This window comes from Amphiura filiformis, chromosome 6 (genome assembly GCF_039555335.1).
Source record: "Amphiura filiformis chromosome 6, Afil_fr2py, whole genome shotgun sequence".
Lineage (NCBI taxonomy): Eukaryota > Metazoa > Echinodermata > Ophiuroidea > Amphilepidida > Amphiuridae > Amphiura > Amphiura filiformis.
Window position 1 is genome coordinate 19,936,285 of NC_092633.1, and position 24,518 is coordinate 19,960,802.

A 24,518-nucleotide genomic window follows, 5' to 3' on the forward strand; every position below is an offset into this window, starting at 1 on the left:
CATGCGCTACATCTAGAAGGAAAACTAAATAATTCCTAAAATCATCGGGCGTTGCGGTTAGTTGACTTTCACTGTCAATCTTACTTGAGCAATCAGCGTCCGAGTAGATGGTCTGGTACCTATGAAAACAGGTCCTACTTGTCGGACTAGCCCACATATAGAAGACTAGTTATTTTTGGCAGTGCAGCTAGTCTTCACAAAAACCTGTGGCAAGCATCCAACAGGACTTTTTAGCAGGCTCAATATAAGAGCTCAAGATCATGACAAATACTTCTAGGCTACTTGCCAAGTGCAGGTGAAATAATTATGATGCAATAACTATTTTTGTAATAATCTGCGATCATATTTTTTCACTGTTTTTGTGTTTTAGAAAATGAAAATAGTGGTAAAACTGGAAAATTGACAGGATCATTTACATTGTCATATTGTCACTTCTGTATTTTATGTTATCATCATGATCATTGTCAAACAGGGTGATTCTACTGCGCAAATGATTGACAGTGAGTGTGAGGTAATTCGGAGTCCCATCTAGTAGTAACAGATTGGATCATCCAATGCAGGGTGATGTGAGTGAACATTAACATCAACCACCTTTTGAGGTGGATAATAGTGGTGAATATGTGGTAACATTCACAATAGATATAGTTCAGAAGACGATTTAGCGGCCGGGCGACACTAGAAGTCACTTAAACTGATGTGACAAACTACAACACAGCACAAGCAATGAAAATCTGACCTTGAAAGTCACAAATAAAATCTGGACTTCTGCCCCCCCTAAATATGTGAATAGTGAATTTGCATTTGCATGGTAATGCGACTCATTGCAAGGTATACACATGCTCTAAGGCATTGAGTTGCTTGTAACAGTTTAACTATGTAAATTTTCTGGAGGTAAGCTTTTGGATACCTGCACAAGTTTCTTGGATTTCAGCCAAATTTATCATTATTAGATCATATTAATTGAAGAAGCTATCTTTTTTGTTCACTCAAATTTTATACTGTGGGAATTATGCGGAAATTTGTCAAATCCATCTGGTATTTGAAACTTTTAATCTTTCTTTGTCCTTTTTCCAAAAAGTTATTATGACAAATATATTATGATAAAATATTATGACAAGAAAATACGTCATGTTACCAAAAGCATGCCACCTAATTATTTGTCACCATGGATGCCGAGTTGTTGACATGTTGGGTTTTGTGCAGAATACTATAGTCTGTTCAGCATATGGTTGGTAAAATAAATGACATGCAGCTGGGAGCAGCCACAGACGAATACACACTAGTTTTCAACAGTTTATATCCCCATGTTTTGTACCTTCACGTATACGAAATAGAGCATTGCATGTTTATGCAATGGACTGTAAAAATACACTGTACATGTGCGTGTGTAGCAGTTTTGGCGTCTACATCTTCTTCATACTGCTCAACTTCCCTTGATAAGATAACACAAGCAGGCTGTCATACTTCATGGAATGATCGGCCCACATTATCGGGTGATATGCCTGAGACTTTGACTATTTGGAGTTCATCTGTATCTCTTTTTGTCCATGGGCACAGCACTTGCATGTTGTGTAATGCATGCACATGCTTATATGAATTTATGTGAGTGTATGTACGTTGGGACTTTACAATGTACTAACGCATGCATGCAGAAACAAAAACCCAAACAAACTATTATAGCATTAGTAGTGATCATTTTCAAGCATGTTCACCTGAGGATCCACCCAATATATCATATTTGTATCAGTGCTCATTGTATCAGAGTTATTAATACATGTGAACATCCACTGCCTCTTCACATCAGAATGCTCAGGTTAATCATGATACTACTACATCCAATGATGATGATTCACATAAATAAACTATTGGAAATGAATGTCCAAACTCTGATGGTTAATAAGTTAAAATGTCCACTTTTCAAAACCCCATAAAGCCTATTGTCATTGCATGCCAATTGAGCTCTCATGATCGAGAAACTATTATTTTAGCTATAACAATTTGCCTTGTTTGTTTTGATTAATGATAGAAAATGTATCATCAACATAACTGAGCCAGAGTTTAGTTGAGTTACCTTTTTGAGTTTTTATTGTTCACAATTCTCCTATTTTGTCACACATGAATAATTGAACATACTGGATATCAAGACTGGGTGGCATTCCTTGAAATATAACAAAAAAGGTATAGAAAACATGTTGCGTTCCTTGTGATCAAGAGTTCGCATCCTGGTCATTCTAGTTCATCACATCAATGCACAAGGTTTGGAGTAAAACATATTCATCAATGCTGCAATTCTCTGCTGTAGTGTGTTCATATCATACCAAACTATGTTGGGAAAGTTTAACTTAATGCACTTGTTGTCCATTACATATCTATCCCAACAATTCTACAAATAGTCAGGCCCAAATGCTGAAGAAAAAGACATTATGGCTTAGCCCATGAAAGTGCAGTTAGCTTCAGCAGCAGGAGTTCTACCTGCTTACTATCAAACAAAATGCTTTGAATATAGATGCAATCAATCATGCTCAAACCAGGCATAAGAAGCGTGCAACTCAAACTTACATGGACGTGTCTGCTTCGTTGTCTAAAATTACTGGGACTAATACCCTCTACATCTGAAAGGCTAAATTTACTGGGACGTCGAGACAGAAATGATGGAGACGGCGGACATATCTCCTGAATCTCCTCCTCTACGGGGGCGGTGCGAGGAATTGTTTTTTGCCTTCGCCTTCTTGAAAACTTCTTGCTAACACTGCTCTGGGACTTAGTCGAAGTGGTGACATTCTGAGATTCATCCGCTATCAGTTTTTCACCTGACTGCACGTCACCATGCCCAGCACGGGAAATACGAGAAAGAGTGCGATGTAAAGACATACCAGCAAAACCAGTGAAAGAAAGACGAAAAAAGACAGGACAATGGATTAGGTGAAATCAAGGGTTACAACACTTAATATGATTCCATTTCATGCAGAATACACCCATGCATGCAGTATCGACATTGGTTTTAAACCACAAAAACACTGTGAGTAGTTGGATGGGATTACCTGACTACATTCAAATGCATGCAAATATTACTCATGGAAAATAGGCCATATGATTTAATTACCTCGCATAGGGAGAAGCCAGTATTGTTAAACTTCGACCTAAGGATATTACACATATGTATGTTTCTTGGCATTTAAGCTTATGCTGACATACACTGCATAATGTGCTCACCTGACACATGCATACAAAACATCAATAATGAACTAGACAAAAAGTCTAGGTTGGTTTTGTTACCATCATTATTTTGGATTCATCATGATGAAATACATCAAGTGACAGCCCTTTATTCTGCAATAAATGGGTCAAGCACAGTAACATACTCTACGCATAACATTAAGCTTGTTTATATGTATAATATTTCCACGACATGCTCTATCAGTTGCCCTATCACTTGTGCATACATACGCGCTTTACCTTGATATAAACAACTTTAAATATTTGGGCAAAAAAGTGATATTGTCTCTTTAAATCACACAATTTTTGCAGTAAAAGAATGAAATAAAGGTTGTTGGCTTATCCTTTACACCCAAATAACATGTTCTCTGCAGTAAAAACATTTAAATAATGGGTTCGGCTGTGCCTCGATTAAGTTTTTACTGCCTCAGACACATTAATTGGACATAAAGGACACTGCATTACCTGTATTTCTTAAACTGAGGTTATATGTAAGCTCAAGTAATTATTGACTGACGAATAACCAAATAGGGATGGATGATCGAACTGTTACAGTTCCACTGCCATAGGGTCCACAACTTATAAGTCACTTATCAGTCACAATGGTTAAATTGTGTGCGAAAAAAGGCCATTGCAATCAGGTTTTCTTTAACAAACACATGAATGGACCTGACCTACCGAATTGTTTGAGAGCTGATGCCTACGGACTCAGATGCAACTTTTAACACTGTTTAAAACAGTCTCTTTTTTTACATAATGAACCATTGTAACTGAATGCTATAATGCTGTGATGCTATAATTTGGTCCATATGCGTAAAACAAATAAGGCTACCCACACATTTTAACATGTGTGCATTTCATCAAATATTTTCAGTTTATTTTTAAAAGTATTTAGATGGAACTTTTAAGTTGTGAACGCTAAATTACTACTTGTATTTTCTCAAGACCTTTTTGATGTGTTGCATATATTAGTTGTAGCATAGGGTGTTAAAGATTTAAAAAATATATGAAAAATAGGAAATATATGGCTGCTTAAAGATCAAAACTGTCCCTTCTGTCAAAATCCTGCCTCCCCCGGCCCTGATATTATCCACAAGGTGACACAATAGCAGAAACAGATTTTCAGAACCTGTAATACATTGAGACTCCCTCCTTTTATAGACTGACCTGTTATTTAAATAACACATTTTTAATTACATAAGAAAACAATGAAGCCCCAATTTTTTATTCTTTCTTTACTGGTTAACAAAATGTACTGTCTAACAACAAACAAACAAAGACCTCTCAGAATGTCTATTTACAGTGTATATATATATCCCTTAAGTTCATACAAAATTACGTAATTTCCTGAAATAAACACAAGAATTGGCAACCATGCATAGAAATAATTAATAATCATCACCAGTACCCAATGACTTCCAGCCAATTATTAGTCTACTTTCCACTCACCTCTGGGTTCAAAGCCAACAACATGTTTCTTGGTTTGTCTTCACTGAACAATGTTCCAAATACAAACAATAATAACTTGACAGCTGCGTGAGCATAGAGAACTAGCTTTTTGCAGATTTTGAGACTAATTTTTCAATGACCCTGAGCTCCTTTGATTTATCAACGATTTCCTGAGATATTAGAGTAATAGCACGCAGGCTTACAGGGTGGTTAAAAACAAACAGAGTCCAGTTTATTATGCATAGTTAAGATACAGGCACAATCTTAGAGACTCCCAAGCGGATTAAACTCCTGGACCTGTAACAGGGTTTCACTAGGGCCCTAGACCTGCTAACCCTATTTATAGACTTTCCACTTTGATACAGGGTGATTCCAAAACTCAAAATACAAATCACAGTATATTTGTCTTACACATACTATGTCACTATAGTTTTCTACTGAGCTTTATATAAGCCTTTGTCAGAATAGCATACTCCTACACATGCAATAGTATACTAGGTAAAAAGGTAAAAACCACAAGAACTTATCAGAGGACATGTTCTACATGTAGCAAAGACCTCAAGAAAGTTTACAATGCATTTGGGTGAATGTGTGAGCCAATGAGTGCATAGCCATAGTTATGTCAGCATGACATGTGTTTCCTGAATGGTTCTGTCAGGTAATTGGAAACTTGTCCAATTTATGATTTCCTGACCATGTCAAACTTGTAAATTAGACCAAACATCGTCTTGCACTTCTCTACAAGTTGAAATGTGTATTACTACACATGCTATGGGTACATCAAGGGTTTACTCAATTGTACTGAATTGTACCTTCAGTTCAGTTTACATGATATCTCAAATTATGGACAATTCTCGGGGGACAATTACTACTTGTCTATCACAGCAAACAAGCCCACCCTACATAAAGCTATAAACAAACACTTCATGTTGGGTACACGAGCACAAGAGTTAAATTTTCTTTACAGGCCCACAATATTGGGCAATATGGCACAACCATGTCACCTAACTACAGAATATCAATGTCCATGTAATTCTAAATCAGGACACATGTGGAGGCCCAACCAAAGATGCACTTGCTTCCAGTGACATGTATCGGGCATAATATGAACGTATTTATTGAAAATCCTTGAAAAAACCCAGAGCTTTCATAACTTAAGTATTGCCTTTATTGAGAAAATTTGTTGCACTGACTAAAAATATTGGTTGAATTTGCAAATGGCTGTGGGGAAAAATGACTCGCTTTGCATGTTTACATGTAACCATGCATGTTACTATGGTGTCATTGATAACAACGCTCTACAGGTGTCATCAGCGCGTCATACATGTATGAATACCATGTACATGTATGGTAGGCCTACACAATTCAAGTACGCCACTACAGCTACAATAAAGGAAAAATTATTGCCAAACATTCCATGCATCTATGTCAATTGCTTCCCCCCTGTGACGTATCTCAATACAATATTGAACAAAACCATTTCTGCAGCAGACCTGCAAGACCCCTAAGCATTGCTTGATGGGGTGTGACATAAAAAGGGAGGGGGAGTGTTTGCTTCAAATACATATGACAGACTTGCCTAACTTGCCTGCACAGCTGTGATATGGTGCTCATTGGAAGAAATGAAAACCCATATTTAAGGAATGACCTATATGTTTTGGTGAAAGTACTTTCAGAATTGTAAACCTTTGCACACGATACATGAAGAAACAACCTGTTGAAACAAACTATTTAAAAGTAAAGATCTATCACATCACATTGATCCTTGAATCCAATTCCAGAGGGGTCCTGAATTTCATTTCAGGTTCTCATGCCATATAAGGATCATTTTCACAAAGTGTTGGTCCCTTTTAGCATCACTTTTTTTTAACCCCTGGTATGTAGGCCTATATAAGCATGGTAACCCAAAGAAAACCATAGGCTCCAGGAGCTTTTAGCTCAATCCTGCTCCACATACAAGGAAAGTTGCTATGCATTTCTTTCTTTTCTAATTTTTCACCCTCCCAATTGACAATTTCACTCTCCCCCCCTCCTGAAATTTATTAAAGACCACACTGCGGTTCCAGCAATCCATTACTTACATTCACTTATGTGTCCATCTTGATAAACACAGGTAAAGTCCACAACATATAATGTGTTTATCATTATAAGGAAGTACAAAGCCTCAATCTAACAGGAGGATGTCTGGGATCAAGTTGTTTTGATTCTAAAATACAAAGACATCAGTACATAGACTACTACATAGGAAATAACTGTCATGAGCCACCTAAACTTGTAAGGGCTTGAAATCTAGACTGAATTGCATTCCTTATTGGTTTTGAAGGGATCACACTTCACAAACAGGCCACTGCAAATCCTAAAGTAATGTATCCGATCAACAATTATGATGATTAAAAAGTGCTACAAATTGTGAACCTTGCCCTTTCAATTTTGCTAGGTCATGTCTTATTTAACACACATCTTTAAAACCAAATGACTACTGCACAAACACCAAAACACCCAACTAGGTCCTTTGTACCTAATGAATGCAATAAGTCTGCTAACTTTTAACTTTGTTTCTACCCAAACATTTAACACCCTAAAACAAAAGGTTGGAAGAGTATTCCAGAATTATCACCTTAGGAAGATGTTTAATTTTATCAGCTTTGGCATGATTAATATTAATAGTTTTTGCAATCTAATCATGGACTGAACAAGTCAAATGAAGAATGACCTTACTGATTTCATTTTTGTTTCATTTTAGTTATCACTTTGAAAACATTGTTCATTTACACTGCCAGTAGAATAAAAACACAGCTAAAGTTTTTTGCTTACAAATCACTAACTCAGTGACTTAACCCTGACTTAAACCTTTCTTTAGTATGTGTTTTATTTATGCAAAAGATTGTAACACTATCATCAAAAAGAACTAGCACAATTCAACTTGAAACCAAACTGATCTACTACATGTTATTGAATTGATATCTTTATCCAGATCAATTATATGCAAGGGGCATACCCACACTTTCATACAGCACTGTTCTGTTACCCTGCTTCATTTTCCTACTAAAGAAATTTACTTGACAACTTTTGCCATTATAACTGGAGCATGTAATCCTAAAGAGTATGATAAATGATCCTGGCTGGTGCTGTCTAGATATCAGCAATCTAACCACTGACATGATGTGTCCTGTGATGCTGGATTCATATAGGACTCCAGAGCCGCTTGTTTGTAGTTAACTCAGGAGTGTTGTCGCTCTGAAGTATGGCAAATAGGGATGTGATCTTGATGTGTGTGTTGTTGATGTAGAAGCCAATTAAATTTAAGCAGTCATTCAACACAAATATATTGAGACATTTACCTCAATATTTGTGCCTTGATCCAACATAAAAAATTGACAAAAGAGCATACAACTCCCATCACTTCATCACTGGAGTCCTCCTGATGAAGATGTGTCACATTATGATGGGTATACACAATATTGAGGCTGATATCTCAATTGTGCTTATGACTGTTTAAACTTAGTTTTCTCACTTCAACATTAGTGTACAAACCTCATAAAGGTGACATGCTCTGTTGAAATTATTCTCCATGATTTAAGGTCACATTGATCAATATCCCAAAGATCACCTTCCATCCTGTACAGTTACTTTGTACATATGGTATTTTGTTATTTACGTACAACTGGATGGTCATTATACATACAATGTAAGATCCAAGGCCCAACTGTTGGATGTGTCATCTTTTTGATATTGACCCTTGTACCCTTAAATTTCCATGTCAAATTTCTTTGTCTTCATTATAATTATATATCCATGTCAGCTGCATTACTGGACACTTCAACCAGATGTAGCTTGAAATGTACACAACTAACTATCTTACATCTTACCTGAAAGGAGATCATGAATGCCATTCAGAGGGCAGCAACTACCTGAAACTAAATGATGAATGTCATTCAAAGGGCAAATGTATGACTTCCAGTGTCATGCATTTTACCCAAACTGTATTACATTTTAAAAATGTATTTACCCGGTGATCCATGCTGATGGTAAACAAACAAGCTTCTAAATATTGGCAGTAGATATAATGAAAGACAGAGATAAAACGACTAAACCGCATCTGACGTCAGGGCAAAGGGGCGCCATGATTGGTTGCTGACCTGCGCAGTACAGCATTTTCTGCCTAGTTGTCAGAATTTTAGACACAAACTAGTATTTTTATCTCTGTCTTTCATTATAGTTATGCATGTCCTCTGGGCCATTAGGGCCATTCTTTGGGATGTTACAAATGTTACCATCCATGTTACCAACAATGTTACCAACAATGTTACCAACAATGTTACCAACCCTGTTTTAGTATATATCAGGGTTGCAACACATGGTTGCTAACATTTCTGACATCCCAAAGAAGAGCATCAGCAATACAGTCCATTTGACTTCCTCGGGACAGTAGCATCTGCGTGTGAAAAACGCGCTATCAACGGTGTATCTGTAGTAGAGTGCAGTCACTTTGTGCTGAATTGCATACTACAGATACAACGCCTTTGTTCATACATGGACGCTACTGTCTCCATGGAAGCCAAATCAACTATTGTTAAGCATCCTCAACAAGCATACACAGATGATCTAAAGCAGGATATTTGGCAATCCACAATGATATCATCTGTACGTACTTGTTTTCAGGACAGGTACTCACCTGATTATGTAGAGCTACTTTAACTTTGCTGATCCTCTCCTCTTCTTTTCTGTCAGGTATCTTGGTCCATAGATGACTACCAGGTACTGTATATCCTTCTGAATCTTCAACCGGTGGATGAGATTTCCTATTTAAACTATCCTCACTGCTGGATCTCTGCAAATAAGGTTCTGAATACTCCGGTTTTCGTCTAGTTTTCTCTTTTTTGTTCTTGCTCATTAGCGCTATCTCTGGATTGGCATATTCTCCTGATATTTTGAATTCATCTTTCATAACATCTTCAGTGGACTGAGATCTTTCAATCCTACTGGCCCGTTGTAATTTGCCCCTCTTTGGTGATTTGGTAATTGCACTCATTGTACTAGCAGGTCTAGCATCAGGTGACACAGTGGACCTTCCATAAGGGGACTCCCCATAAGGGGACTTACTTGGCCATGTGGGTGCACCATGTGTCACAGGTAAGGTTGTGGGAGACACAGTCACATATTCTCTCTTCTTGAATTTCTCCTCCTCTTCCTCCTCTCCATGTTGTTCCACATGAACATCATCATAAACATGCCTCTTTTGGACATTGCTTGATGCATGGATAGCTAAAGGAGTAACAGTCCTACTCACAGAAGGTATGGCAGATTTGGTTTGAGCGACTCCTGAACGGGCACTTGTCTTGGGCAATCCTTTAAGTGACTTTCTCAAAACATAGGCATCATGTTCGTAAGTTCGCAGTGGCTTTGTAGGAACTGGTGCCATTGATGCTGGACGTAGTGGACCTGTTTGAGGTCTTGCAGGGGCAGGGACATTAGATGGTTTCACCTTACCTCCACTGGTGTACATAGTTGGGTCCATTTCTGGCATTTCAATCAAATCAAAATCAGATAAACTTTTGGATATTCTTCTTTGAAGTTGTCCTAGTTGAACTTTTCGTTGAGGTGGCTTTGAGACCTCTTGTTCTTCAGAATCATCACTTAAAAGATCTGGATTACTTGCTGCAACTTTGCTTGAATGTCCATTTCGAACAGGTGAACCAGCGGTCTTTGGTCTTTTAATATGCACATCTGTATTAGAATGTTTCAGCTGTCCAAACGACTGTGCTAATGCCAACACAGACATCCGTTTGTCTTCATCATTAAATGCTGCTGTTCCATTTGCAAGCTCACTACTTGCACGTGGTCTTTGGGACAAATCCTTCCCAGGAATGAAAGCATCATATGTTACATTTTGAAATTGAGTCCGAGCTCGTGGCTTCTTTGGCCCCACGCGATCTCTGCTGAAAGCCATTTCTAGATTATTATTTACATAAATAACAGAATCAGATTTCTTCTTATGGTATGATACACTGGGTGGATGTGTTGATGAAGTCTGATTTAGTTCTTCATTGCAGTTTTTAGCATTCTTATGATGTGGTACTGGTAGCGGGGGCTGATATGACGAAGTTACAGTATGATTTGTTCCTCCAGAGAATTCCTTATCTTTATTATGGTGCAGTTCCGCGGGAGGGTTATAATACACTTGATGTGATCTATGCTTTGCTTTTTTAGTGTTCTGGTGATCAGCGTGATTTGCTCCTCCAGATAATTCCTTATCTTCCTTGTGGTGTATTTCCGCGGGAGGGTTATAATACACTTGATGTGATCTATGCTTTGCTTTTTTAGTGTTTTTATCATCAGTGTGATTTGCTCCTCCAGATAATTCCTTATCTTCCTTGTGGTGTAGTTCTGGAGGAGGATTATAATACACTTGATGTGATCTCCGATTTGTTTCTTTAATACTCTTACGGTGTGGTATTGTCGGAGGAGGCTTATAGGAAGATGGAGAAATCTGACTTAATCGTTCACTGAATTCCTGATCTTTCCTATGTGAGGCTACTGGGGACGGAGGAGGCTTATAGGAAGATGGAGAAATCTGACTTAATCGTTCAGTGAATTCCTGATCTTTCCTATGAGAGGCTACTGGGGATAGGGGATGGTGTGAGGAAGGTGAAGTCTGATTGGAGTCATTATCCAATATAAAACCAGATGATCTGTAGGCAGTTCTTGCTCTCGGTTTTGGTTTTGGTTTTACATGACTTTCATTTGTTTCCTTTGGTGTAAAAGCTGTGGGAGAGAGTCTGTTTGGTGAAGCAGGTGATAATAACCTTGGTGATGGAATGGGCGGGGTTGTCTTTTGCTTACAACTGCCACCAACTCTTGTGGTAACATCTGGTGGTGTAATCCACAGTGACGAATTCTCTGTTGTATCGATCTGTGTCCATCTCTTCTGGTCTGGTGTAACAGCTTTTGGTTGTAATCGACGCAGCGGTGCAAGGTCGTCTTCCTTCTCAGCATCTTCAGCTACCTGTTCTATACCTTCAAAGAGTCTAACCTTCCGGTTGAAACTGACTGTAGCAGATTTTCTCTGTTCCCTACTGTTGCTATAAGGCTTATCCGGCAGTGGTGGTTTGATAAGACTAGTTGGTCTCTCTATAACGTGGTTCATACTTTGGTGGCTGCAATGATGAAGCAGACTGCTGAGCTGACAGGGTCAGATCTACATATAAAAATAATGAAAATAAAATTACTTGATTATTAATTAGCTTGAAATGAGCTACATTTGAACAATGATGTTCAATGTTATCTTTTTATGATGTGGTTGAGTCCACCAGTTCAAAGTTCAAGTTCTGAGTCTCAGTTCAACTTCATACCCATAGCAAAAGTTCTGTCTAAGAGGGAAATATAGCCAATACCTTTGTATTGTATTTGTAGGAAAGGTTTTAATAAATCATAATTTGGGCATCAAAATATAATTTTCTCATCTGTATTTCAAAATTGGGGTCTTTTAAAACAAGAATATTAAAAGCAACAGAATAATATGACAGATGCATTGTTGTTTTGTTCATCAGTTTGAAAATTATAACTCAACAGATAAGGTTAGATCAAATACATTTGTTGTTTCGCGTCCTCACCTGCATTGTTTTCTGGAGATGGCCCATAATTTTTTTTTTCTTCAATTCTCAAGTATAACATTTTATTTAGAAGTTCCAGCAATTCGTAAGATAAACAGTTCATTTTAAAAGCAACATGAATCACTGAATTATTCTACTTAGTTATCTAACTTGATTTAATTCAATATTTTCCCAGAGCAGCCAGCACACATAAATACTGAAAAAATAAACCCCAGTGCATCTGCCAGGATTTGAACCAGTGACATTCGTAATCACTGCCATCTAACACCTCTCTACATCATTTAAACCTATTACCGATATATTTCAATCTTCCACTCTTTTCCAACAATACCTGCTAACCATGCCAATTTTGCATTGGAAAACAAAAACAATTAAATAAAAAGCCTCCCGTCCTTCTCAATTCATGGAATTCATGTATGTGGCCTAACTTTGTGAGTACACATTGCACCGTAGTACTTTTTCAATCAAGATATGTGCAAGTGGAATATTAATTACAAACTATATTATATTATATTTAGGAATCATATAAACTGAAATATGAAAAACTTCCTTACTTGTTAAAATTAAAACAAATTTAAAACGATTGTGTGCAAACTCCTCACCTAAAAATACTTAATTAAATTTATTATTACAAACAAGAGAACTTATGAATCACCCGGTCAAACAACACACTTGACGTTGTTCCTCTAAATCAAGCCTAAACCTAAACATGCTGACGTACATACATGACCAATGTGTGTCAACAACTGATGTATGTTCTGTATTATACAAAAAATTAACAATTTATTTTTTCCTACACAATCTGATGGATAGGAAATGATTGGCTATGGTAATTCAACTAACATCAAAACAGTTCACTTTGGATGAGACATTTTGACTACAAATATGACACAAAACAAGGTTTCTTTTACACAGAAAGTTGTCGTAATTACAAGGTTCATAACGTCATAGTCATAGAGCTGTACATGTACCTGTAACTAAGATTTTTGTTTTTATTTTTAATATTATGATTATAAACAGGTCCTGTACATCAATATGAGCCACAGTGTTCTCAATTCAAATGACAGAGTTCAACAATCTCCATTCAACATAATAGCTAAAAGATCGACCTCAACTCCTGGAGTATGAGGTTTTGTACTCAACATATTCAAATGTACAAATAAATTGGGATTAAAGAACTTTGCATTTAATGATGAGAATGTTTGGAATCCCAGCTATTAAAATGTTACTGTGTGGGTTGAATATACTTTAAGCATATGAAAGATAATTCCTAATTATGCCTAAATAGGTAATATGTTAATTAATTATTTCCAGGTCAAAGTAGATACTTCTTATTTAATTAGGTCGAGAACATTGTCTAATTTGGCAGGAAACTATATCCTAGTTTAAGACATGTATGGGGCATACACAATTTCAGTAACATCCATACTGATTTTTGCTAATATTTTAAATTGTTTTTCATTTATATTAGCATTGTATTTTCATGTACATGTACTAAAAACCACAAGTGTTATTCAGTCTACAAATACCTTTAATAACTTCCAGTCTCCTGCAAATCTTGTAATAGTGCATCAATTTAGCATTATTAAGCCAAGATCTATGCTCTCAGCTATTTTAATTTAAAATGCAGCTTTATTTGAAAAATATATACATGATGGAATTTATGGGAAATGATCAAGGGAAGTTTTACTCATCATGGTTCTATTTTTAAAGGGTTTGCAGTTCTTGCTTCAAGACATTAACACATGTTTTTAACTATGTTTCTAACCCAACCTTTCAGTGCTTTAGACATACATGTATACCAAATTTGAACATTTCCTTGATTACCAGCTGAGAAAACCAGCAAGTTATGAAATTTGAAGAAAATATCAAAATAACTCTGCTTATTATTATACAGTTGTTTAGAATAAAACCTATTTGATCTCATCAACCTTGTGAACATATCTTACAAGAAATGTCAACATAGACAATTCATGACAGTGTATAATATTAGGATGCAAAGCAGCTGAAAAGAGTATCCCATTATGCTTTGCGGTATCATAATAGAACTACTTGTGCCATTACAAAATGTACACAACTTTCAATTGCTAACTTCTCCCAGAGGTGCTTAGACTTTAGTTTGAAAAAATATGACCCACAAAGTATTGTGAAACTATCCATAGGATAGGTCTCAATATTCAAGCAGGTCTAATACTTATTTGTGACATAATCAAGGAGAATGAGTCGGATGTCGCTAATATTGTTTTGAAACCATATGTCCGATTTTGATGGGGTTTGCATCAAAATGCAGCATTTGTAAACTGCCAGAAAATGATGTAAAAAACTTCTAATCGAAAATTGCCAACACATGACGCTCATTCCCCTTGGTCATGTCACATTTGTGTATACATATGATATGGAGCAAACATCCACTGCAATGCATGATGGGATAGTCCATTCAGCTGCTGTGATCAGGATGATTAACCTCATAGATCAAGGATTCTCATCTGGCAGATGGCTCAATGGGTTTTGTAAGATGACTAGACAAGCAGTGCATTTTTTTCCTTACACGTCCTGGAATGCTGCAATTTTTAAAGGCCAAAGAGCATGATGGCTTGCACATTCAAAAATAAAACATAAGTATACGGAAAAGAAAGGAGACAGAATTCAGAGTGAATCTAAATGCTAATTTCTTATTGTAATGACTTGAAGCAATTGCTGAAGTGGATATATATACTCTGATCAGTTCTTAATCGGCGGGGCTCATAACATCAGATATTGATATAGAATTGCGTAAACAGCTTGGTGCACCATCTATGCGGACCGCGGTTTGCGTATTGCTTGACTGACGTGCGCTTTTGTGAATTTACACAGAACTTTATTGATGCGTGCAGTAATCAAAACCGAATAATACTTGCCTATTACGAGCTGATCATAGTATACTACTTTTTTGAAATATAGCCTATCACTGTCAATGAAATAAACTTACAAGTACAAACAACTGTATCGTTGGTAGATATACATGTACCATATTTAATACAGGCTGTACATGTATTCATGTTTTTATCCAATTTTTTACATTATATCAATAATATTAGGCTTTAAAAAAGTATATTGCCCTTTCAGCTCCAAACTTTTTATGGTTGGTAGGTTGGCAACAGTTTTTGTTATTGTTGTTTAACTCCAAAAAATGAAAGTTATACGTAGAAGATTTGTATGTGTACAGAATGCAAAACATACACTTTCAAAAATTGCTTAAACTTATCACGGTTCTTGAGATATGTGTCGTTTTATGAAGATATTTCATTTCAACACACTTTATATCACACAAAACTGCAACTGTGATATTTGAATTTTCTCTCTATTTTAAAAAGTAGGTTTAACTTTTAAGAAGTGTCAATTTCAGCATTTAGTACATTTTGGTATGGATATATTAAAAAAAAAGATACAAAAAAAACCTTTTTCCTGAAAATCAAAAATTTGTGATGGTTTTCTTGTGTACATTAAAAAGTAAAAACTTTTTTGCAACTTAAAATTTGGGTTGGTGGTGAAAGGGCAATAGAAACTGTCTGGCCTTGCAAAAAGGCCACATCAAATCCTATACAATTTTGTAGGAAGCAATGACTTCCCTGTCAAAGCACATTAAATTTTGTTACATTTATTCACTTCTTTGGAATCACTGTTTATGAAAATTTAAGTTTCTGATGAAGAATGATAATATTTATAAGTTGATATAGGCCTATACATGTACAACATCAGGCACAATATTTGCCCCCATCATGTTTAATACGGTATATCTGTTTCATAAACCATTACTGCTGATACATTTGTATGCTTTCCATTTTTCCTTGTAAACATGTCCGTGCCAATTAACATTAAACTGAACCATTGTATCAGCAAATTTGTGTAAGATCAGGTTTTATAGGCCTGTATTTACATGTAATCACACATTTAAGTGATTGAATGCCAAATTCAGAATTTTAAGTTCAACACATCACACACGTACATGCAAATGGTGACTCGGAAAGTTCAACTGCTTAATTTTAGAAATGCGCACTTCATTGCCAAGATAATTGAGTGTATGCTAAATCATGTTTTTAATTTACTAGCATCGCAAAATATATGCCTAACTTACAAGTCTATATCTCAATAATAAAGAAAAAAGTGCAGAGATTTATAGTACGCTACGCACAGGCACAACGCCTAGACGTTGAGCCACAAGCCTCAGCACATTTTACAGGTTTTCGCTGACCACTACGGCCCCACATCATTCCATAAACCATTTAACAACAAATCAGTGACTTTGCTGCTACAAGAGCGCACACCCTAGACATTCCACAAATAACCATCACAACCAGGATCAGCTCCCCGAGTTTCGTGCAGGTTACAACGAGACAATTAGCAGTAAGTTCCTTGTCCAGGGGAATTTTAAGCTAACTCAATTTTTCCACAAGAGCATACTAGGCACCAGGGTTTGAACCTGCAACCTCTCGCACCATAGTCGAACGCCTTACCGATTGAGCAAACTTGACTGCCTTTTTCTTGGCAAAAGGGGCACTATTCATTCATTCAGCATGTTCAATGTTTTGTGTGTCAACAGGGAGGGAAAGGCACTGTGGTGCAAGTAACAATTGTTTTGGACAGGAGTGTGGCTGTCTAGCTGAGGCCTTACCCATATCTAAGGGTCATCCCCAGTCCTGTGCCATAAAAGATGCACCGATTATCTTTAAGGATTTTGCTCCAACCATAACAAAGACCCAGGTCTAAGATTTTTTTTTTTTTTTTTTTTTTTGGGGGGCACTCAACTAAGTCGAATATATACCTGTTGACCCACTTAATTTTAGGTGCAGCCACCTAATGACCCCCTTTTTTCCTAGAATTGTATCATCAAAATGCCACAGAATAATTTGGAAACTTTCAGATTCTCTTATTTAACCAAATTTGTATCGTAAATTTGGAACCAGAAATAGGGTTTTCTCAATTTTTTTCAAAATTTTCTACCCAATGACCCCTTTTTGAAATTTTATACCAAATGACCCGCTTTTTAAAAATATCATACCCAATGACCCCCTTTTTCATGTTGTTTGTACCCAATCAATGACCCCCCTTTTTTAAACAATGTTTTGTACCCTACTTCACGACACTGGTACTAGGCACATGACATACCCATCACTTCTAAAGTTGAGTGCCCCCTCCTAGATCCTGGTTTTCTGCACAAAATTGGACAATTTGTAATGTTTTCTCACCAAAACTCAACCTACTGATTCTGGAGTGTCAAATTCGAAAATGTTCATCAAACATTTCTGGATTTAGTAACTTGTTTTACACCGCAAAGTTGTATTTTGCCCATTTCAATAATGATCAGTTCTTGATGAAACCGTGCCTTTTGAATAAGTAAATGATAGCAAACAGATTTGTACTTTGTTCATGTGTTCCGGGCATGTATTAAACATGCAATGTACATACGTGTGTGCATGTACATGTACATCAGTATACCAGATAGCAAACCTTGATTTGAACATGAATTTTGAATCCAATTCCAAAGAGTAAGAACAAATAACATCCATGAACTACTCACCAACTGCTTCAACACAAGAAAAAAGATATTAGTACTGTATAAATCCAATAAATCCAATTATGTGCACAATTAATTCCACAATATCATCATGAGTTCATGACACCATTAATATCCTTGTACTTGTATCATCCTTGGTGTATCATAGTACATGTTATATCAGTGTTACCACATACTACGTTCCATACATGTCTTTTCAACATTAGTGCAGAAAACTGCTGTCACAATCAGAGTCCAAAGTATATTATAATAGTATTATGTATCTTTTGGCACTGCAAATATGATGTCATCTATCATTAGCCACGGAGACACGTTAAGACCTTATCTATCTATAATTTGTATAGAGTATTTACACTGACTGAAGTGATAATTTCCACATAACTCCCAAACATATTTGGCAGAGTGTGCGGGGATTCCTTCCTGATGCTTCCTGTAGCCTTGATTAGGCCAGTCTCCCACACAAAAACAGTTCATTTTATTCCTATGCCGGTATCGGTACCTTGAACTTCCCATCATTCTCAACCAGCACTTTATGATTTAACGTTTGTTTACAAGTATTTTTATTTGGGTCAACTTGTGGCACAAAGGTTTTGAGACACTGATATTCTGGACTGAAAGAAAGCAAAATCCAATGTTCAAGGTTTTATGGCAAATAATTAACATGCGGCTGATGTTTAATTATCCTGATTACTGGGTATTATTTAACCCAGGAACTGCACCTCCTCTGCACCTTTGTATAGTGTACAGCTTAACTGATTTATTCAGATTTGTGACTAGGACATTTGGCAAAACAAGGCTTTTGTAACCAAGGAGATGACAAACTCACTGTCTGAGGGGTAAAATGTCTTTCACACATTGCATTTGCACTGACCAATTCAGTGACCAAACCTGATTACGACTTATCCCAATCCCATCAGTAATAAGGCGATCTAATGTTTCAATGTATTGAAAAACATCAGGGACAACATTGAAATCAACAAATTGTCAATGTTTTTGACATGAAAAGGGAATTTAGTAGTACTTTTCTAACACTTTATACTTCCTTGATTTAATAAAGCGGACAAAATTACAACCAAATCAGTGAAATCACAGAAAACATCATTGCTGCAAGTGAATGGTACATAGTTGGCATACATCATTTTTTAAGCTTGGAAGTAAAGATTTGATATTATGTTATCTCAAAATATTGTTTTGTTGACTTTATGCTCATTATGTTAGAGCGGGTCACAAAATAGTCAATATTTTTATTTCAATGACAATGGTCAATATTTTATGAATATCGCAACAGCTTACCCATCAATATATAGATGGGGTCTTATACGTATTTACTATGCCAAATGCATAATGTAACATGTGACGTAATACCGAACAGTTGTTTGACAGTACAATGTATGCCAGCACATCCTGTTTTCTTGGCGAATCAGATAAAGGGAAACTTGAAGGCAATTAAAAAGAAGTGATGTTCTCTTAAGCATATTAATAGACCAGTCCCATTGTTCATGAACATTGCTGTCACCTCATCTATTGGGCTGTTTCAATTGAAATCCACACTACCCCTGTGGAAAATTTTTGAAAATATCTTCAATAGAGGGAGTAACTTTTTCAAATGTAATTGGTCAGGATTAATCATTTTGAAACCCATACTCCCTCTGTGTTATGGCTTTACCAGTATTTCAAATGGAAGTTATCCAATTGTATATTGTATTCAAAACTTATGACTTTTTTAGCTAAATCTTCCACAGGGGTAGTGTGGATTTTAAATGGCATGGTCCACTGTTTGCAAAATGGTCCACATTTGGAGACAAAGTCCTGTTCCTTTCTTCTTGCATCAATAATCTTTTTCAACATGTAAAATTCACACCACCTTACCTGTCACTTGTTGCCAATATATCCATTTTGTTGTAAATCCTGAACAATAATGAATTGTCAAATTATAAAATAATTATAAATCTGACCATCAATGATATATGATAAAACGCTTCTGCACAGTCAACTCAATTCAACATCAGATTACAAAAAGTCCATAACAAATGGATGGTTTTTCAAAACAACTGCTTTCTGATACATGTACACCTAATTGCTGCATCCATCAAACTCACTGAATACTGAACAATTCTTGCGGCAACATAAATGATTAATAAAAGCATGAGACACTCTATTGTGATTATCAGTCGAAAGAGGAACTATTTGTCACATAATTTCATTGAAAACCTCAGTCTACCAATGTCTACAATACATTTTTATATTACTTTTTATGGAAGTATAGAATGTGTTTGACTTCCTTTGATGTATTGTACAGAGTCATTGAAATTAACACTTTTCATCAAGTGCTGCATTTCATACACATAATTTGACTTCTCAGTGACAGAAGTGGGTAAGTGCAATAGCTGCCCTGTGAACATTTGGCAATTTACACACAGTATATTGTACTCATCTACACTTGGCAGCTATTGTACTTACTCACTTCTGGCACTGGGCAGTTGAATTGTTAAAACCAAATCAAGAATATCTTGCATAAATGACTGACAAACAACCATTCACCTTTTCCAATGATTGAAGAGATCAGATATCAACCTTATTTCAACTAGTTTTAATAAAAGATTTTGATGGTAAATTCTAAAATTAGTTGATACAACTACAATGTTGCTGGCCTATCATAGACAAAGTGTTACTTGCCATTAGTGACGCATCAAATGACCCATGTACTGAAGTGTCTGGCCAAGTAGTCAGTCAGGGATTGTGCTATTTATAATTTCACATGCAAAACTAGGCCTATCTGGTAATAATCACTTCATTTCACAGACAATTTCTTTCATGAAATTTACACAGATTTCCTATTTACAAACTCCATTTCCTTGTAATGGTCAACTTGTATCAAATTGACCTACTATAAAAAATTCCCAAACAGAAGCAAACTTCTTTTCAGAAAAAAAGAAGAAAAATATTGCATGATGTGTTTTAAAAGTTTGTAGACATGTTTGACAGTCTATCCATATCCTACTATTAAACTAGTAGGTTTGTGTTATGTCTAAAAACAATATAGCATTCTTGTTCGGTGGGTGTGGTTTAGCTCGCAAATGATAAATTTGATTGGTTCCTTGGTGTGTCGCATCACTCGTTAGAGTGTGTACAGAGTGTCGCATTGCTTGTTGTAGAGGCGCACACTAATATCAGATTGTACATGTGCGATGACACCATTGATGCTTTAGGGCGAACTATGGAACATCCGCTGAACAAATATTTTCACCTCCAAATTTCTTACCTTTTTATTATGTTGTGTTCAAACTAATTTTACCAACATTGTTAGAATATGGGTCTCTTTGCCAACAAACCACTGTGAATTTATAAAAGGCTGTTTATTTTAAACAATGGGTGCACAAAAATATTGATACGTAGTGGCAAAAAAATAGCATAAGAATAAAGCTTTTCTTAACTTGCAATTCTACTCCACATAATCCAGTGCATTGTAAGCAGTCTTGAGCTTGAGATTCAAGTCAATTTAATCTGAATGTCAAGTCACATCAAGTCATTTCACACTGTCAAGTCAAGTTATTGCATACAATGTACAGTAAAGTTAAGTATTTGCACATTATGCACATAGACTTCAGGTATTCCATTATACACATAGCTAGGATAAGAGATTTGGCAAGATGGGACCAGTCATAGGACAAAGAGAAAAACACAAGCAGGATGGGCAGCTTTCAGTATAATACAAAGACATACTAACAGGCATACATAACAAATTGTCTGAAAAGGAAGTTTCTCAATCAGTGCATCTTACCTGCCATAACATAAGGAAGTGAAACATGGACATTAAACAAAGATATGGAAAGGAAACTTCAGACAACACAAATAAGCATGGAAAGGGTAATGCTGGGGTATACAAGGAGAGACTGGAAAAAGAGCATCTGGATTAGATAATAAACGAGAGTAAAGTAAGCGCAGGAGGACCAGACAATTTTGAAAGCCAAAAAATGCACCATGATTTTCCAAAAAATGCACAAAAATGTGATTTTTTTGGCATAGCTGGACAAAGTTGTACATTTGAATTACTTGTGCTTCTATTGAACAACTAGCAATGCATGCTAATTCAATATGTCACTGGTCCAAATCCCAAGTCCAAAATGTTGAGTAAATCATATAAAAGTTGCAACGATACAAGTCATACCTGCAACCAGACTTGTAACAATGCAACTTTTATGATTTTCCAGAAGTTGGGAATATACAGAGGGAATGCCAGTACAAGGTCTCTTCCTGAACACTTATTCATCATAGGTCAGGTAAGACTAAGACCAATTGATTTGAGGTACAATCATTCAATCAATGATCATCACAGAACATATGCCTTGCTTTATAGGCAGATTTCTTAAAAGTTGCGCAGAAATCAGGGTTGCCAATTATTTTATCACTTTGTAGTAGAATATTGCAAGCACCTCCACACCTTCATCTTGGTTCACTTAATTCCTCTTCATGTGTGCCACTTCTTTAACCCTAACATATCCAAGTACTACAAAACACTACAAACAACTTCACTGCGAGTGTGCATCCCACAGGATGTGAGGATGCAATCGCCCTAAGTGATATATAGGCACAAATTCACTGGCCCGGCCAGCGTAAGACCCATGGTTAAGTGTCGACGGCCTAGTGGTTGGCATGCGAGGGGTCTTGTCTTGGGTTCGAATCCAACCCAGAGCAAACAACTTCTTTGTTTGTTTTCTCTCTTTATTCCTCCCTTCTTTCCCTGCCAGTCGCCAAAAAGCCCTTCCGGTGTTAATCTTAGTCTTTTAAAGAAATACATGTATGGCTCATTAATTTTTCCACATTTAATAGCAACCTGGAGAGTATCAATTTAAAATAATTATTTAATTAAAATTATTATAACTATTAAGGCATCCAATTCCAGGAATTTTGATAAAGGCAACAGGCTAATATAACATGTAGACTGAACAGAATCCAGGCAAATATGTCTGTGGCTGGTACAGAAACTAAATCAGGATTGAGACAATATGCCTGGTGCCTACAATAAATGCATATTATTAGCAGCAAGGAACAAGGACCACAGTCTAACATACATGCCAATCAGCATGGACAGTCGACACAGTTTTGTAACTAGGAGTAAATCTGAATATGGTGCTAGGGGCCATGGAGGTTGATGACACTTTGCAACTAATCAATAGAATAATTAATTATAAAAGTCATTAAGATGCAGTTGGTATCATTTGAAATAGTTCTATCACATACACAGACTCATGGGTTTGAAAGAGTAACAGTGTAAATTTTGATAGCTAGCAGATATTATTTTTTTGAAAAGCAACATTGAGACAAGCTCAATACTATTACTATGGTACAAATACATTTAAGTTTATGTGTAGTTGAATACCTTTAACCTAAATTACTGCCTGTCCATAATCTATGTGGATTATGCTGCTTTTGCCTAATATCTCAAAATGTCAAAGGTCGGTCAATATTCTACTTAATTCAGTCTCAATATAAATGGATAATAAACTTGAATCCTGTTACTGAATTACCATGCATCCTTACCTAATCTCCCATTCAAATTATATCCACACTAGAAAATGACATATACCGGCCGGTGACATGTGCTTACAAGGTACAGTTCCACAAAACACAACACAATCACGGTACATGTGTACACAGTATAGAAATAATGAGACAAATGTGAACTTTTGACATGATACTACTCATCCTTTTGAATCACTCGCTATCACTACAACCCCCAGTCATTGACAGCCTGTAGGCTAATAATCTCCCTTACTGATCAATGATTGTGTGAGATTCAATGAATGTGTTAAGTCAGAATAACGTCAAAACTTAAGAGTTGTTACGTAGGGCAGCTTGCTTGTCAGACGTGAATACAAGCCATGCAATGCGTTGACCTCATAGATGCAATGGAACCAAACAGATAACAAGTCCCTGGATCATGTTGACAAAAAAAAAAAAAAAGAAAATAAAAAAACACCCAAAATGTTCAAAATATGGAATTCTTAAAAACTTTCCTTGTACATATTGCCTTTGTGTATGCATGCAGTGTAAGAAAGGGCAATCACTCTTTTACTCTAAAAGATGAGATGACACCTTTTGTCTTAACTCAAGAGTCACTCGCCATATTTTAGAAATATGAACTGTGATTATATCTATACATTGGATATATAAGGACATAAAAATCCTAAAATAGTCTGTCTCATTACAAATATGGTAAGGATGTGGCCAGTGTTTATGTTAATTATCCTGTTCCTTTTATGAGTCAAATTACAGTAGCCACAATGTAGGTCTAGAATAAGCCAAGAGGAACATAATCTGACATGACTTTCAAATTTGTTAGTAACTGTAGCAACCCCAACTGTCCCCAAGCAAATAGGAATGTATTTTGGTTAGGTTTTAAGGTTAGTAATAAGTGTGTCAAAAAGGTTAGGATTGGTGGTTAGGATAAGCATTTAAGGATTTTAAGAAACTTCTTTACATTGGCAAAATGAAAAACATTGTATATCATGGTGGCAAATCACCTCGCTATATTCCATAATAGCGTATTTGACTGATACGCCACTATGGAATGAAGACGACAAAGTAACACCATAGGTGTTTATACACGGAGACCAAGGTGGCGTAAGATTAGGATAAGGTTAGGGTATTGTGTTTTGCGTGTTTTCTAGTGTTGTATTGTTTTG

At 36.2% G+C, this 24,518-nt stretch overlaps 2 protein-coding genes across 4 annotated transcripts in view; both read right to left on the minus strand.

Annotated features, from left to right (window-relative positions):
- Nucleotides 1–24,518, minus strand: part of LOC140155124 (uncharacterized) — a 101,785-nt gene that overhangs the window by 73,453 nt on the left and 3,814 nt on the right. For 2 of the 3 annotated variants that reach the window (XM_072177832.1, XM_072177833.1), the window contains exons 2-3: nt 9,341–11,863; nt 2,560–2,814 (exon numbers count right to left, since the gene is read on the minus strand). In XM_072177832.1, the coding sequence (XP_072033933.1) occupies nt 2,560–2,814; nt 9,341–11,812 (2,727 nt within the window). In that variant the 5' untranslated portion in view covers nt 11,813–11,863. The remainder of the gene's footprint in view (nt 1–2,559; nt 2,815–9,340; nt 11,864–24,518) is intronic. The other variant, XM_072177834.1, reaches the window with a different exon arrangement.
- The window catches only part of LOC140155125 (choline/ethanolamine kinase-like), a 74,376-nt gene that overhangs the window by 11,031 nt on the left and 38,827 nt on the right, over nt 1–24,518 (minus strand). The window lies entirely within an intron of this gene.